Genomic DNA, 17,167 nt, shown 5'->3' with positions numbered 1-17,167 from the left:
TTATTGATTCTGAAACGCTGACCGATGGGTGATCATGCTGCTTTCTCAATGCTCTTTATTCTGTTCCCTTTTCCTTTTTTTTTTAATTTAGCTAGCAAGTATGTCAAGTTGTCCAATACTAGTGCTATAGATGGCAAAAGCATTTCAGTTTTTAGTTACAAGGCTTAGAGTGTAAAAAAAATCTAAAAATCAGTAATTATAAATAGGAGTGACACTTTGAAAGAAAAATAACTTGTTAAATCACTCTAGTAAAAGTAATACCAAATACCTACATTTTTTTTTAAAAAAAAAAAAACTTAATTAGCTAGCACTAATATAGCTATCATTGATAATTTATTCCAAACAGTTGCCGAAAAGATTGCCAAAAGATGTTTTATTAGGTATCTTTTTTTCTCAGTCAGTCCAATCTCTTTTATTAGGAGAACGTATCTCAAAGAAAATTCTTACAGATGGCCCACTTCCTGAACCTCAGTAATTTCCTGAAGTTTCAGGATTCAGATTTCCTTTGCAAGTAATTGCAGACAGAATGATACAAGCCTGACTGTATCATTGTCTAGTGGAGTGCAGCCACTCAAATGGGTTTGACTGTCCAGAGTGCTGATTCCTCCAAATGTGTTTTCCCTAACCCTAAGTGATCTGGAAGAAAAATAAAAGAAAGAGAGTGCTACTCTACTTTTCTGAGCTGGCTAATAAGCCGCCTTGTGACACAGGTCAGCAAAACAGGCATTTTCTGGGAGGTTTCTGTCCTACTCACAGGATTAGGCTTTCATGCAAACGTTCCTGATGTAACACCCTACGTTTAGAGTAGCATCATCAATTTAAAAATCACACTTATATATAAAAAGTCCTGCTTGTTTTGTTGAAAATAATATTTTAACTAGTTCAGTATGATTACTTTGTGGTTTGTATTGCTATTTTTATTGGTTTTCCCTGTTTCTGAGGACACCAGAACCAGTAGAGAGATTTTATTTCTTAATAAGGGAATGTACACGTAAGTAACAAAAATTGTCATTAGAAACTCATATCAGAAATAATATCTGAAACAATTACTGCTCCCTTTTAAACAAATCTGACTGATATCAGTGTCTCCAGTGTCCTAGTTCTATAGGTCACCAGCCACACTTTGTTCACTGTCTCCTAGTAGACCTTTGAAAACTATTGAATTACGCATTCTTTATAAAATACCAGCTGGTGTTTTTATGGCTGTTTTAATACGAATTTTTTTTTCATTTCAAAAGAAATACTTAGGAGGGTTCTTTTCTTTAAAAGAAAATAGAGCCAGCCAGATAGAAAAACTGTCCTGTTGCATCCTATTACAAAAAGCTATGGAAACCTTTGCAAAAATGCCATAGTTGGTAAGTTACTGTCCGAATTGGGAGCATTCTTCCATATTAGTGACAAGAATTCTGATTAATTCTGGATTTCTCCTTTAAATATGTACTGTCTGTGACTATAATCAGGTGAATTGGATGTGCATGGGCTTTTTAAAAGAAATTAAAATTGGACCCTCCCCTCACTACTGCTTCTTTCAGTTTATACTATGTCACTGAGTTGCTATCGTTACTCTTTTAATTCCTATTAGATAAAGTGAGAACTATTGGTCCTTCTGTAAGTAGTGGTATTGTCCTGTATTACAAATTCTGACATATAATTTTGTCAATATATGTCCAAGACTATAAATGAAAGATACTTTCTATGCAAATAATTTTCCAGTCTATGATCTTATTGCTTTAATTCTGTTTCCCAATCTTTAACAACTGACACTAGCTCTACCATTTCTCTTCCAAAGCAATCTCTGTATCTTTTTACAAGCTACCTACTCTATCCATAGTACAGTTTCTGTGCTCTGGTTTGCCAAATGATTGGTATCTCTTTTAGCTCATTTCTAAAAAACACATCTCATCCATTTTACTTCATTTACAGAGATCAATAATATCTGTTATTTTGTCGCTGTCTATATTGGCTGATAAAGTGGAAAAGCTTGAGGACCTTTGTATTACTGATTTGGATTTTGGTTGTGAAGTATTTGCTAATGTGTTTTTCTTTTTACGAACTTTTACAGAAGACTCTATATTCAAGTACTCTGCGCTCTACAGTAATAGTAATTAACCATAGTTTGATGACTATCAGTACAGAACACCAAAGCAAATGGCTTATAATCATGTATTAATCTTCTTGAATGTGGATTTTGTTCAGCAGTACTAAGGATTTGTTCCACTGAGATAAAATCACACCATATTCTATGTAAAACAAGACCTACAATGAGCTATTTATTATATTCAGATATTTCTTGGAGTTAAATTCCAAAAGCAAAAAGGACTGCAAATTGAGCAGGGTACTGTTACTCATATCTTGCTTCCATAGTTTTAAACAACAATCAGGAGGTTTTCTCCACCTAGCTATTAGGCATCTAGTAACCTTCTTAGAAATACATTAGTTTTTACTTTGTGCATGAACAGCTAAGGGACATAATAAGAAATGGAGTACTACTACTCCTGCTTGGATTTACTATAGACCAGAAAAATTGAGTGCTTTATTCAAACACAAAGTCAGAATTATATGCCAAGGGCTGTATAAATTTTTCTTTTTATTTGGTTCTTTTTAATAAATTGCTACAGATTTGCATATCTACTTATAATATTTATTTGTTTGTGTCTTAATTACAAAGTGTATTATTAAAAATGTAAAAATGAAAAAAATATGTAGTCATTCTGGATTTTTGAGTATGACATAAATATTTCTGTGAGAATTTATATAACTACATATATTTATCCATATATAAATATGGGTATATCTCTATCTGCTCACCTGATTTTAAACTGAGCAACAAAACCCATTTAATTTTGCAGATAGCATTTTAGATCATAAGACTCCTGTCTCTAGCAGCTCATTAGACAGCTGTGCTATTTGGCTTTGTGCATGTATGTGTAAGAATCTATAATGAGTTTTGTTATTTCTCTACTTTATTGTGTCTGCCTTATTTCCATTGTTGGGCAGTTATTGCTGAGTGTCTATATTTCACACTTTAAAGAGTTAACTGTGGCTTTTAGTCTGAAGTGGCATGTTGTGAGCATGCTGAAGAAACAATGTGAAATTACTACTTTCTTTAAAATGTGGATTCTTTGTGTTCCACTGGGAAACAAAGAATTTGAAGAAGTCTTGAGGAACTCAAAAGGAATTTCAGTTCATCCTTGGCAACAGTTTCCAGCTGTGCCCAAGATGGCTGAGCTCTGTGTGTGAATGGGCTATCAGAAGAGAAGAGAGAAGTGTGAAAACAATTGCCAAACTAGAGTAATAAAAAAGTCCAAGGTATTTTATTTAATTGCAGTCAACAGTGGAAGTGGTCTGGAAAAGAAAACTAAAAAAAAAAAACCCTATCAGAGCTTTCTGTAAAAGAAAATAGCAAGTGGATTTACTTGCTTTCAGGTCTGCTAAAAACCAGTACCCAGTAGGACAACTTATTTTAGTATGGCAAGAGTGTGGTTTGTCAGGATCCCTGGGAAATCTCTCTGAACTGAACAGATTTGCCCTGGCAAGACTCCCAAATCAAGAACCCTTGCTCTAATGGGACTTTGCAAATACATTTTTTATTAGTGATAGGTCCTTTGGGGCAGGGGGTTTCTCTACTGGAAGCTTGCTTCTTGTTGGTTCCTGTGTGCTAGCATTACAATATCCAGTGATCTTCCTACCTACTCTATCTCTCCCACATTTATTCACTCGTAAATTGACTTTCCTTTGGTCGCTCCTTTTAACACAAGCTGGTATGTGTTATTGCACATGATTACTTTACTCTGGTTTAGCTGAAAATTTTGAACACTAAATGGAAAAACATATAGTAATAAGGAATGAAAAGGACATGGGAATTTTGTGTATAGCAAATAAGTTACAGCTGATTTATACCAGGATCTCTGAAGATCAGATGTGTTTCTTGTGATTGACACCAAGTAAGCAGGAGAAAAATGAGATACAGTATCCTCTTCAACAAATTATGACTCTTTTGGAAACAACAGACTCAAAGCACAAGGACTAGGACCGCGAGAGCTGCAGTCCCAGCACCGGTTCTTCCTTCACAGTTGAAAGCTCTGTTAGGCTCTATGTGAGAGTTTGCTCCATGTAGCCCATGAGAGAGCACTGCAAAGGCTCTTTGGCTGAAGTTAAAATCAAGCACTTCTTCCTGTTCAGTAGCTGCCACTAGTCTTTCTTTTGTTCTTTCTAGTAATTGTTTTGAGTTTTTAAAAAATATATTGTTATTTATAAACATTCTGTATGAGATTATTGCCTAAGGATCAGAGTCAGCTTGGATTTATTGCAGTAGGTATCGTGCAAACATAAATTAATGTCTTTCTCCTCCCACGCATAGTGAGACCTAAGCAACCAGTAGATAGATGAAAAGCCACTGACAAAAGCAGAAATAAAAGACAAATATGCAAAGCAATGCATGTTTTAAATGCCTTTATTCATGCCATTCACAGCTCTCCACGTTTGTAAGTAAAAATTCAATCTAGTTGTAGCTCAGTGCACAAATAGAAGAGTTTAAAGGGATGGCTAAAGAAGAACATGCTCCAGTTCTCATTTCCTTGTGCATGCAGCGATAAGACTAGAAAGAGTGAAAGTCTTAGCTAGAAATTCAGACAACTGGGTGATGAAAAGCTGAGATCACCAAGGGAACAAAGGAGGACATCAACTTTATATTAAGGTAACTAATCTAATGAATTATATATAGTTAGTTGTGGCGAGTTTCCACAAGGCAAGAAGGGAATATTGCTACTGGAGGAGGGACACAGGGAGGGAAGTTTAAGAGAGATGTTCATCCAGGCTACAGAGCAGCAAGCAGGAAGTTTCTGTCAGGGCAATATATTTATGTCAAGGCAAGAAGATTATCTTAGTAGCAGATTTTGAACAGACTGCAAGAAATACTCACTAAAACTAGGAATGTATAAATGCACAACAAGTGACAACTGTAATATGAAAGTTATAAGGAGAAATGGAAGCTGCAGGCAAAAGACAAGAAATCGAGCACTAGCAACTGAAAAGCCCTGCAACCACAGAAAACTACATGTTTTAATAGTTACAAAATCAGGAGGATGTAATCAAACATCCCCACCTGTTGCAGCAGTTTATTTCTTTTTTCTTGCAGCCTGAATTGCCACAGGGAAGGCTTGTAATCAGCATCAGCATGCTGCGGTCAATGTTTGTGTGCATGCCTGTGCTGCAAGTGTTGGTTCATAGAGAAAAGCATCTTTAAAAAGCTCTCCAAAAAATAAAGGTTTAAATTTTTATTCAGTAAGTGACCTTCCTTTTATGTTTCAGTGTTATTCCTTCCTTAGGTCCTTTGCAACCATCAGTAAAGCATCAGGATGGAAAGCCAGTGATCAGTTTAAACTTTTTTCCTAATTTTTTTGTGCGAAGGTTTCAAAGTTCCTTTATAAGCCAGATTTCATTTCTTCTTGTTCAAGCAACTGATTTTATTAGGATTTTTGGCTGGTGAAAGTAAAACGACTTTCCTGCAATTGTCCTGATAATGCTCTGTGAATTAACCAGCATTTTAGATGTTGTAAATCATAGAAAAACTAATAGAAATAGATTTCTGGATTTTTCTTCGCATAGCTATTGCATGTGTTAGATAAACCTCATTGTTATGACAGTGTATAATCATCTACTATTTTTCAGGCTGTTGTGAGTTAATAATTTCATGGTTTTGCTAGGCATGGTATTCTTCAGCTGAAATAGAATAGATGCCTTACAAAGCACTCACGAACAAAGCTGACAATAAATGCAGTTTCTAATCTCAGAAAGTACCTTGGAATATCTCAACTTCTTTCTTTTGCTAGGATTAGCAGGAAAACATTTTTTGTCTTCCTTCAATAGTGAATAACACCACCCCACCCCCCCGCCCCCGCTCTGTGATGTAGAAAATAAGATCATGGTTCAGCACTATGCGAACTTCAGCAGTTACATAGACCTAAGAAGCTCCCACTTTCCCAGGTTAACCATTCATTCTCATCTCGCCCAAATACATCACTATACCAGGCATGCAGACAAAATTATTTGCAGAGATGTGCTGTCAGCTGCATCAGGAAATAGAACCAGGTTTGCAAAGGAAAGGGCTGTTCTTAAGCAGTGTGATGCTGTGATGGGAATTGGTGTCAGGGAAGAGAGGACTAGTCAGGGACCCTCAGCTGAGGGAGTTCAGGTCTGCCATTGAATCACAGACTTAGTACTTTGTAAATTATTTAAACACTATTTCAAAATGGTGCAAATGTGTCCTAGTATTTTACATGTTTGCAAATATGTGACTCCTGAATTTTAATAAGCCTTTAAACTGTGCATGAAATTTTTATCAGTTAAGTTCTTATATTCACCACTGTTAAGGAGAATTTGTTGCTTCAAAGTGGCTTCTTTAATTATGACTTTTTGAACACTACTGAAAAATTGACAGTATTTGAACAGTCCTATCCAGATCATTATTTCTTAAACCTAACTGAGATTAATTATAGTCTTAGAATGCAACTGTATTCAAGATGGACTAAAAGATTGAGCAGAAGTTCTGCATTTTGGCACAAGGTCATGTTTGTGCAACAAATTACACACCAGTCCTTAGGGAGGATGGGATTTACAAGAACGTATTTGTTACTTCTAGCCAGACTAATCACAAATCTGTCACATTTACCCAGCCTCTGAAATTCATCATGCGCATATACTAGGTATTTTTAATTAACTTAGTGCTTGTTAAGGCTGTCAGCTGTTGTGTGCTTAGAAGTGGTTTTCAAGCTGGAACTGTACACACAGTTGTAAAAGCTAGAAGAGTAGATGCATCATTCTTAAGGAAATCAGAACACTGTTGAAATAAAACACTGTTCTTACTACTTTGTTAGTAGGAATACTGCACTGCATCTAAATACATTAAGTAATTTACAATAACTCAACTCTGTACCAAGGAAATGTAAATGTAAACATCATATGTTACACTTCGTTTTAAGGCTAGTTGGTCAACAGGAAGGACTGATAACACTTTTCTTCTATTTCTTCTTTATAATATTTTTACTGAAGCATTTAATGAGTGGCAATATTTTTGATTTCTTTAAATCTTTTTGCAAAAGAGAGAAGTGTATTCTTCATGACTTCGTTGTGCCCCTTTTCTGTCTTGTTCAAAAATGTTATTTTTATGGAAGCAGGATGCAGACCATCAATGGAAAGTAGAGCACTTTACCTCAAGACTGGCAGCTTAGACAGCAACTGAAAACTACCAGTATTAAAGAAAGGCTTGGTACCTTCTGCACAAATGTGGTATAATGTCACTATCACCCCAAATCAAAATAAGCTTTACTCCAACCAGCAAAATTTGCAGAAAAATTTTAGTAATCCAAGCATGGATTATAAAACTTAAGCTCCAGACAAGTCCTACTGAACTCTGTGGAAAACTTGCTGTTGACTTTGACAGCGGGCTTTGAAGTGACCTACTCCTGAACGATCTAGGTCAGAGCTGACTCGCTTGGGGCTAGTTCAGCAGAATCGAGAAGTGTGCACTGGTTTCGTTTCACCATTTTGTGAAAGTTCTCTGAGCTCACAAGGAGACATGTCTCCTACGAACTAAATTCATATACAGCATTTAAAAAACACATTACAGTGACAGCCTAGAGCACTGCAGGTTAATTATTTCCACTCAGAATAATTGGATAATAGTGTGAACACTATGAAGGTATACTCCACAAATTATTCATTAAAAGTGTCTCTTTCTAGTCTAACTTTCCTAATGAGAAAAGACTTTTTGCTCTGAAGTACAGAGATGCTTGTTAAGAGATGTTATAAGTGGCCGCCATCACCAGCAGCTCGGGGCCCAGGGGTTCCTCCTCATGGCTGCTGGAGCCCAGCCCAGTGTTCCTGGGGGTCTCCAGCCCAGGCCAAGGGATGCAGCTGCTGCTTCTCCATTTGCATGTTCAACCAGCCTCTATCCCAGGCCACTTTTACCCACCCCACAGGTCTCCCACTCACTGCATTGTCCAACTTGGTGCTCACTGCAAACACGCGCACACTCGCATGCTCGTCCTACAGACACCGTGCTCTTGTGGGTCCACCCAAATGCCAGCAGAGACCCTCTCCCTGCCTGATACCCTGCCCAGACCCAGGGTCTCTTGCTCACCGGCTGGTCCAGCTTGAGGTTTGCTTGTGAATGACACCCTATGCACATAGGATTTGGGGCAGATACAGACACTCACCCACCCGGCAGGCAGCACCAGACACACAGGCTGTGACCTGTAGTCCCGCTCCAGCTGCCAGTGCTGAGCCCATCACTCATGCTGGACCCCGCAGCAGCTGTTTTTCAGGAGACACGCTGCTCCCACCCCAGTAGCTGGGGCAGAGATCCCCACCCACTCCAGTGGGTGGCACAGAGACCCCACTGGCCCCAGTAGGTGACACCCCAGGACAGGGACACCTACACCCCCAGTCTGACTCCAGCTGCTGACCTTTTGGCAAATGTAAGTGTGTCTGAGTCCAGCATTGTACATGTTCACATACACCATGCTATGGTGTTTCAATAAGAGGCTAAATATGGAGGTAGTATATTTTTGAAAGGTCTCTCACCATTTTTAATATCTACCTATTTACTTTTTCATTCTAATTCTTAACTCCTTTTTAACATTTTTACTTTTTCTCTCTTTCCTTTCTCTGCTGAGCCCTTCTTTTTCATCCTAGCTCATCTAGTATCACCCATTTGACTCCTTTCCATCATCTGTCACTCACTTTTGATAGACTCATATTTTTGTCTTCAGTTGTTCTCTTTAGTCTTTTTACAACAGTATTTTCCTCTCTCTATTTTCACATTCCACAGCACAGGCACTGCATATCACTGTTTTTTAGTTCTCCAGTAGAAATGAGCCTTCAGTTTGATTGAAGCATCAGTTGGTTTTCCTCCTTTACAAAACTCAGTGAATTTCCACTAAAGCAGATAAACTCAGTTTGTTATCACTATTTAATCACAATTATTAATTCAAACTCTTTAGAAGGTTTTCTTTACAGGTTTGTGCTGCCATGCCTGCCATGTTGAGCCTACCAGCTCGGTAAGCGAGGGAGTGCTCAGAGGGTCTCTCACCCCTGGTCACTGGTGCCAGCCCTTCAGGTTCTTTGCTGACCAGGGACACTACTGTTGAGATGTCCCGATGAGTCTGCCCAGTGTTAGGGCCCATTTCACTGCTAGTGAAGTAATCACCTTGCTTAGGCTGTGATAAAATACACTTATTGTTCACTCTTTGTATCCATAAGCCATCTGCAAGATCTCAGGTTCCTCAGCATGACTGGCTTTCATCTGCCAATCTATTTCTGTTGCACCAAATTGCTTGTGAATAGACATAGCCGGTGTGACATTTCCTAAGTTGAGTGTCCTTCCTGAATATGAAATAAAGTATTCCTGAGCCACATAAAAATTTTCTTTGGCCCATAGTTTATATTTGCTGCTTGTTTCTTTGAAAGAAGCTGACATTCCATTAAAGCTATACAAACATGTTTGAATCAAAGGCAATGAAAAATAAAAAAATAGTTCTTTTATCTCTTTTGGTTCCTACTTACACACTGGGTTTTGAATTTGTTAGAAAATATTACATGCAAAAGCTGATAGCTGTTAAGTTTGTAGTTCAGCATTTTTATGTCAATTCTAAAATCCCTTTGAGCAATACTAAATTAGGAATTTCATTAAGAATAACATGCAACTATTTTATTGCTCAGGATAGTAAAAGAGCCTGACCTAAAACTATTGTACTGACAGATTTTTTTTACTTTTTTTTAAATTTCTCTGCACCATCTACTACCTTTCATCTGGTCTTTCCTCTAACTTAAAATACTCTTCCTCCTAATCTGTCTCCTTCCTAGACCCCCACAAGATAACTAAATTTCTGTTGATGTAATTTATTGTGTGATAATCCATATATATTAAATTTAGTTAAAAACTTCTATACTCTTCTCATAAACAACAGAAGGGAAAAAAATTAAGAAAACTGCATAGTTGAGAAACTGCAACCAAACACATCTGGTTCATTGGGCATTCTCTCATATGCTCACACGGTCCACTTCAAGTGAGATTTTTCTCAAGAAAGCAAATTATCTGGTATAAATACGTTTCCTGTCACAGGGGACCAGCTTAGTTTTACACATGCTCTGGGAGTGCAGGTGCAAGTGTATTAAGTGGTATTAAATGAACAAAGTGGTATTGAAAAACTAGTATATTTTCAAGCTTTGCACTGAAGAAACTCTCTGTGATTTTCAGTGTTTACACTCCTACAGATGTTTATAACAGTTTTAGATAATGTTTGCATTAAACATGTGCATAGAAACTGTTCATAACATAAACAGGTTTTCAGGTTCAAAAGCTGTATATATGTCATGGGAAAGCATGATTTGGGAAATTTAATGAAGACTCTAAGGACAAAAGTATGGCCATTTCTCTGGTTTATATTTTTTATAATTTGACACTTCTCTACTCTATTTCTTCCGTCCTGTGATATTAGCTTTTTTTCTCTCTTCTTTCACGCTTTTCCATTTGCCAATCCCACAAATGCCCAACTGTAGTTACTGTTTTTGACTAGATGACTATCCTTCATTTTCAAGCCGTGTTCAAGCACTTTTGGCCTCCAGACTTCCCAATTGACCCTGACCTGTAATTTGTTAGCAGAGGAGTGTAGCTACCAGCTCCTAATCTGGGTCTGCCATTGGGAGGCTGATTTTAAACAGTATGTACGAGGGAATTTAAAGTGCAGGAGAGCAATCTCACCCTTGAATACGTATTTCAAGGTAGTCCCTAAAATGCTGTCATCCAGTTTTTCAGCTCAATACCTTGATAGCTTCTCCTTGTAGCAAATCTGATGTGGTTTATAGGGCTTCAGTAGTCCATGAAGCCGATAGGTGTATTTTGTGATGAAAAACAGAAAGTTAGGGGCTGTAGAGGAAGAATCACTAAAAATACATATGCACCGACAAATGAGATTGGCAAGAATGTTTTCCTGGGTTGGCAAAATATGCTGACGATCTGTAGAGTACCCTACAGCCAACTCACACAGTTCCTCAGCAGGTGTTTCCAAAGAACTGAGGCTGAGACTTTTAAATATTTATGTTGTACATAATTTTGTTTCATTCCCAGACTCACTACACAGAAGGAACACGTACTCTGATTTGGCTCTCCTCCACAAGTCCTGAACTGTGAATATGAAATCTGCACTTCATTTTGTCCCCCTTGCCTCTCCATCTGTGCTGAACCATTAACAGTTTAGTGGGGCTGCCAGCCCTTAAGGCCCTGGGACAAAGTCCATCGTACAGCTGAAATTGAGCGTAAACCAGTATGTCAAGAAAACACTTCATGCTTTGTTTTGTTTTGTTTTGTTTTCAGTATCTTTGTCATTTCCTACCAAAACTTTAGATTTAGGAAAATGACCTGTGCAGCTTGATTTTCAGGTCTTATACTAACCCTCTTCCAAAAAGATCACATTCAGAACTAATACAACATAGGCTTTTTTCCCATTTTCATGGGAAAACTTAAAATCCTGTAAGTGAACAAAATCCAAATTCCACCACTACTGGGTGCTTAGCTGTACTGCCAAGGCAATGGATGTGGCCAGTGGATTGTATATTGCTGAGTAAAAAGTGGAGCAAGACTTAAACAGTGGAAGTTCATCTGCTGTCTTTGCCAAATAAAGGAATGAGACTTTGAGAAAGAAAAGAGTAAACAAAAATAAAAAAACATAGAGGGAAAAAGAGTGGGGAAAAAAGAGATAGTTTTACAGGTGATTTTTCTCTTTCACTGACAGTGAAGGAAGAATTTGTTGGGAGAATTGTTTCCAGGTTTTGAACTTCCTATTAAATAGGATGATTACCTGCTCAAAAAACTCTTTTAAGTACTCAGATGAGTGTGCCTTCTCGGTTGACATCTATCACCCAAATCCCATTATAAAAAGTCAGCAGTGAGGCAGGAGACTGCTTCTTTGAACAAAGGGCATTTGCTGCAGGCAGGAAAGGTGGGCAAGACTTTGGGGGCAAGGGCAGCCACAGTACAGTCCCTCTTGTGCACTTAGTGGGGATGCGAGACAGACTATCTGATTTATCTGCTACAACAGCAAGAAGTGGCCTACCTGCCCTCGCTTTCATGCTGACTACAAAGAATTTGCAAAGAAAACAATCACTTGGCTTGATAGTCTTTCCTGGGGTAGTCTCACTTGTCTCTAACAACAGGGCAATATGTAATATGTACTGTCTTTCTAAAGCAGGGATCATACATCTGAAAAAAGTAAATATGTAAAGAGATAGCCTAGGTATAGTTATATATGGTTAGGAATATATGGTCATTTATAAATAACTTATAATTTATAAATAATAATTTTTACATTCTAATGGACCCTTTTTTCTTATATTTTAAAGTCTTTTATTACTATATTAATTTGTAATATAATGAGGAAAAAACTTTGTGCTTCTTTGTGTATTTTTTTTGTAACCAGCAGTGTCAGATCTACATCAGCCTGTCAATATTGTGATATTGGAGTGACTAGGTCACACACATAACAATGATCTGGATGCTTTTGGCCAAATATGATTTTTAAAACAGCTATTCAAAAGATAATTGTACTGACCACGTGCATTCATGGTACTTTCCATATTAAACTTTCATTAATAAAATTGTAGAGTTACAGTTCTCTAGTTTAAATATCTATACATCAGAGGTTTAAGCCATTGGTTGCAACTACAGATATAAATCATGCTAAATAGCAGTCACTCCTAAAGGATGTCTAGTATGCCCAATATCTATATGCAGCACATATATCAGTACAGCAGTACCTAGATATGAGAAATTGTAAGCCATGCTCCAGTTACAGAGCGTTTTGTGAAGTGCGAGCACCTCCTGGGACAATCGCCCGCAATTCCAGTTGGTGTCATAGGGAGATGAGTTCTAGGACACTCCCACAGTGAATTCTGGGGAAAAGTGTGTCTCACAGTTTAATTTTCATTGCAGAGGAACCAATTATCAAACCCAAGAGCAAGCACCACCAGTTAACTAACCTGAATTTGAAGAACCTTCACGCTTAGCCCAGAGGAGTTTGTGGCTGATTGGGTTAGGGATAACAGCTATGAAATCTCTAGTCAACCAGTTACTAAAAAAAAAAAAAACTAGGAAGAGTTTGGGTAAAATTCAGCTGCTTCTGAATAGCTCTTTGAAGGCTAAGAATTACTATTATTCTGTTCTAGAAGTTTGAAGGAAGCAGCATCAGTCCATCATTATCAGCGTGTTGGTGCTTCATGGTTCTTCATCTTTTTATGAACAGCCATTTTGAAGACTGGTAATAAGATAAGATTCTCTTACTACATGATAAATAAATTTTAATCTAGCTTAGATTAATTAGCTTCTTAATGACCACAGCTTTTTCCTCAACCTGTTTCAAACTGGGCAAATAGCTACAGAATTCACAGAAATTATACAATATTTCATCTTAATTAACACTTCTAGTGTTTCAATGTGTATTAAACACTGACTCAGCATAGGCCCAGTGTGCAACAGGTTTTGTAGGTATTAAGTAGTCCCTTACTCATGAAAAATCACATTGAAAGCTGTAGTACTGATCAGGAGGGCATGACAGAGGACTGCAATAGCTTCAGAATAAACTGCAGTCACTGGTAGTGAAAACCTTCCTTAGACTGCTCCTTACGCGGCTTCCTTATACTGTGAGAAGATAAACCAATTCCTTCACCTCTGCCCTGGTCTTGGTGTCAACATTTTAAATTACCTGCCAGAAGTGAGTACAAAGATGATACTTCCCTCCTAAGTTACTCCTCTGAAATTACTTTCTCCCATATATTTCATTTTATTTTTGACCTTGATCATACCGCTGCAAAGCCCATATGGTTTGCATTGAATTCCATGAGCTTTTGTGTGAGCGTAAAAGTAGCAAAATTGTTTGCTTACTCAAGGCTTTGAGCTTCAAACCCTTTGGAAATAATATGTCCCTTTAGGTTTTGCAAAGCACTGTATACATCTTCAATAATTACATAGTTGTGGACCTATGTAATTATGTAAGTAATAATTAATATATGGACAGTAAACCTTTGCAAACCTTAACTCAAATTAACAAGCTATAAGTAGATATTTCTAGATCATGTCTATGCTAGAAGAATTCCTGATAAAGAAAAAAATTTTTAAGATAAACAATTTCCTTTACGTTCAGATACCTGGAGTACAAGCATAGTGTGATATTGCAGACACTGCCAGCTAAGACCACAACGGATCCTTTTAAAGGCTTAGTTTTTGTACTCAAACTAAAAATATGGAGTTTGAGACACCCATCAGATCACAGATTGACTTTTATTTTATGCATTTATCTGCACAGTGTTTCTGAGTTGAGTTGATGGTTAAATGCTACAGATAATAAGTGTATTCATTCTTATTATTTGTATTAAAAGGTTTTGACGTTTCCAGAGATGGTCATTTAGGTCCGCCTGACCTTGTGCTGAAGCTGGATTGTTTCATCTGTTCACCAGAGCTGCTGTTCTCTCAGAGGCAGAATTTGCCTGATAATAGTTGATTTTTCAAGGCTGTGGTTGAGTCTTTCCTGGTTTTCCCCCTTTCTTTAATTTAATTTCTTTCAATGTTTTACTCGTATACAAACTGAGAAACATTTTTTTCTTTCATTTACAAAGTTTAATATCCTTAAAGCCTTCTCACTTTCTCTTTCTGTTCCCAAATACAAGTACATACTCTCTCAAGATTTCCTACAAGCTCCACGTAGTGTTACAGCTGGGGGGTTCCCAGTCTGGTTTAGTGGCAGAGAGGGAACTATTCTACGTCATGTCACTAATACCAGTACTCAGCACAAGTGCAGTAGCAGGGATAACCCAGGATTATCCTGGTGACTGTGCCGCTAGCACAGGAACTGTCAGTCGTGTCTTTTTTTTCTTGCCCCATCTGTTTTGCATTCTCACTGTTGTAGCAAGGGCCATTGCAGGGCAGCATTTGTGTTTGAGAGCATATGGTCGAGATGAAAAGTGCAGGAGCTGCAAAATGTCCAAACTGAGCTCTACCTTTCTCAGGAACATAAATCATTTACTCAGCTGTTTTACAGATGTTAAGTCTGTCATGTGCAGCAAATATCCATCCAGGAGATGCTTGCTCATATCACCCATTTTGTATAAAATGGTTAGTTAGACATCACAGGCAGTTACTCTGACAATTTCCTTCACAATAAATAAAGGTAATGCTGTTCACCTGCTTTATGGCACATGAACATTAACTATTCAGCCAGGTCAGTATTTAAAGATGAAAATATAAATAATACTTATTTTTATATATATATATATATGTAGAATGCCAAAACGGGAGTCTGGCTACACGTCATGGTTGATATTTTAATATTCAAAAAAGGCAAAAGTACCAGGTTGGTTATCACAATTGCTGAATGAATTATATGGGAAAACTCAGCCACAGAACTAGAAGACTGCCAGAAAGGACAACAAAAGATATCTTTGAGATTTTATTTGGTTTTGGTTTTGTTTTCCATATGAAACTTCAATATCAAATAAACTTAAAAGTCTTTAAAATATTTTAGCATTCAAATTTTTACAAACACTCTTACCTTGTGTTTTTTCAGATACATAATGTGACACTTTTCTGTTAGATGTTTTAAAGTGGATTATAAGAACTTTACAAGAGATGCACATATACAAAACATCCCCTTTATTGGAAAGATACAAAACCAAAACAATTTTGTTGTCCTGTTCAAAAATTCTGGTTGCCCTTTGCAATTCAGGATGGCTGCCATTTGTTTGGCCTTTTCCCATCAGGATTCTGCTATAATGATGAAGTCTGCAGCATGTACAGAAATTGTTCTCAAGCCTATGTTAACAGTCCTGATAATATATTTTTTAGGTTTCCTCTACGCTCAGAACAGTACCAAACGCAGCATTAAAGAGCGACTTATGAAGCTCTTGCCCTGCTCGGCTGCCAAAACGACATCTCCTGTTACTCAAAGCAAGTTTTATTTTTCATTTGATTTTTTTTTAGGTTTGCATGCATCAAAAGTTATACTTTCATTAACTGCTCATTTGAGAGACAAGATATCTGCTGAAGTAATCGTATGCTCTATTGAGGTTTAAAAGGAAGTGATGAACAGATTTGTGGGCTGGTAAAAGGTTTGTCGGTGTAGAGCAGGATGGCGAGATACCAGTGCCAGGGTCTGCCACACAGGAGCTGGTGGGTTAGAACTTATGCTTTCACCGGTTAAATTAAATGCCTGCTCTCAATGTATTTGGAAAGTGGTATCTTTTTGTGTACATGTGTGCATGTGCCTGTGTGTTCTTGCTATCCAATATATAGGATAGTATCAGCAGTACTGGTCTGGCAGGACAGGCTTTGCCCTGCAGGTTTTGACTATGTAACATCAAACTATTTAGGGAGTGATACCTAAAGTATGTGTCTGAAAGAAAAATAATAATGAGATTGAAAAAAAGTGCGTGAATGTAGAGATAAAGGAAAAGCATGGTGACATTACATTTAATGTCTTGATATGCTGTGAGGAAATAAAATCTCTCCAGGGTAGCTAACAGATAAAAATAGGGGGAGGGAGGGAGACAGGGAGGGAAGAAGTTCCATACGTGGGTACATACATACATATATATATGTAGATAGAGATTAATTCTAGTAATAACACTAATGTCTTCCTATGTAAATTGGCTACTATAACTGATTTTAAAATACCCCTGTGGACCCTATTCGGTCTAGATTAATTTGGCTTAGTTCTAGGCACTAATGTGAGCACCTAAAATTAGTAGCTGAGTGATCCCTGTGCTTCCTGTATACTCTTCTGATAAAGCGTATCGATCAATCTAAGGTAAAAAAATGCCTCCAAGAGCCGCTTCTTGTGCCCAGTGATTATAGGACAACCCGAGGCAACTTGGTTATGAACACAGGCCCCTAATTAAGTGCCTAGACTCCAGTGGTGTGGATTTAGGCTTTCTTTTTGCTACCCTGCTTCACTGTCTTTCATATGCTCCTCTACAGCGAAGACTGTGGTACTTGCTTTCCTTTCTAAGTATTTGAGATCTCAAAGATTAAAAGATGTGGGTGCACAGTGACTTTTTCATGGTGGCTTCAGCTGATGTATTTTACTTGAAAATAGGGTAGTTACAGTCAGTTACTGTCATC

At 37.5% G+C, this 17,167-nt stretch overlaps 1 protein-coding gene across 4 annotated transcripts in view; it reads left to right on the top strand.

The window, feature by feature from the left end:
- KCNIP4 (potassium voltage-gated channel interacting protein 4) overlaps nucleotides 1-17,167 on the top strand; it is a 361,068-nt gene that overhangs the window by 287,037 nt on the left and 56,864 nt on the right. The window contains exon 2 of one of the 4 annotated variants that reach the window (XM_059817593.1): nucleotides 15,893-15,994. The exons of the other annotated variants lie outside the window; for them this stretch is intronic. Coding sequence (XP_059673576.1) covers nucleotides 15,893-15,994 — 102 coding nt within the window. The remainder of the gene's footprint in view (nucleotides 1-15,892; nucleotides 15,995-17,167) is intronic. 4 annotated transcript variants of the gene reach the window in all.

The sequence above is a fragment of the Gavia stellata genome, chromosome 5 (genome assembly GCF_030936135.1).
Source record: "Gavia stellata isolate bGavSte3 chromosome 5, bGavSte3.hap2, whole genome shotgun sequence".
NCBI classification, from domain to species: Eukaryota; Metazoa; Chordata; class Aves; order Gaviiformes; family Gaviidae; genus Gavia; species Gavia stellata.
The sequence above is the reverse complement of the archived record's forward strand: the minus strand, read 5'-3'. Positions and strand labels throughout refer to the sequence as shown.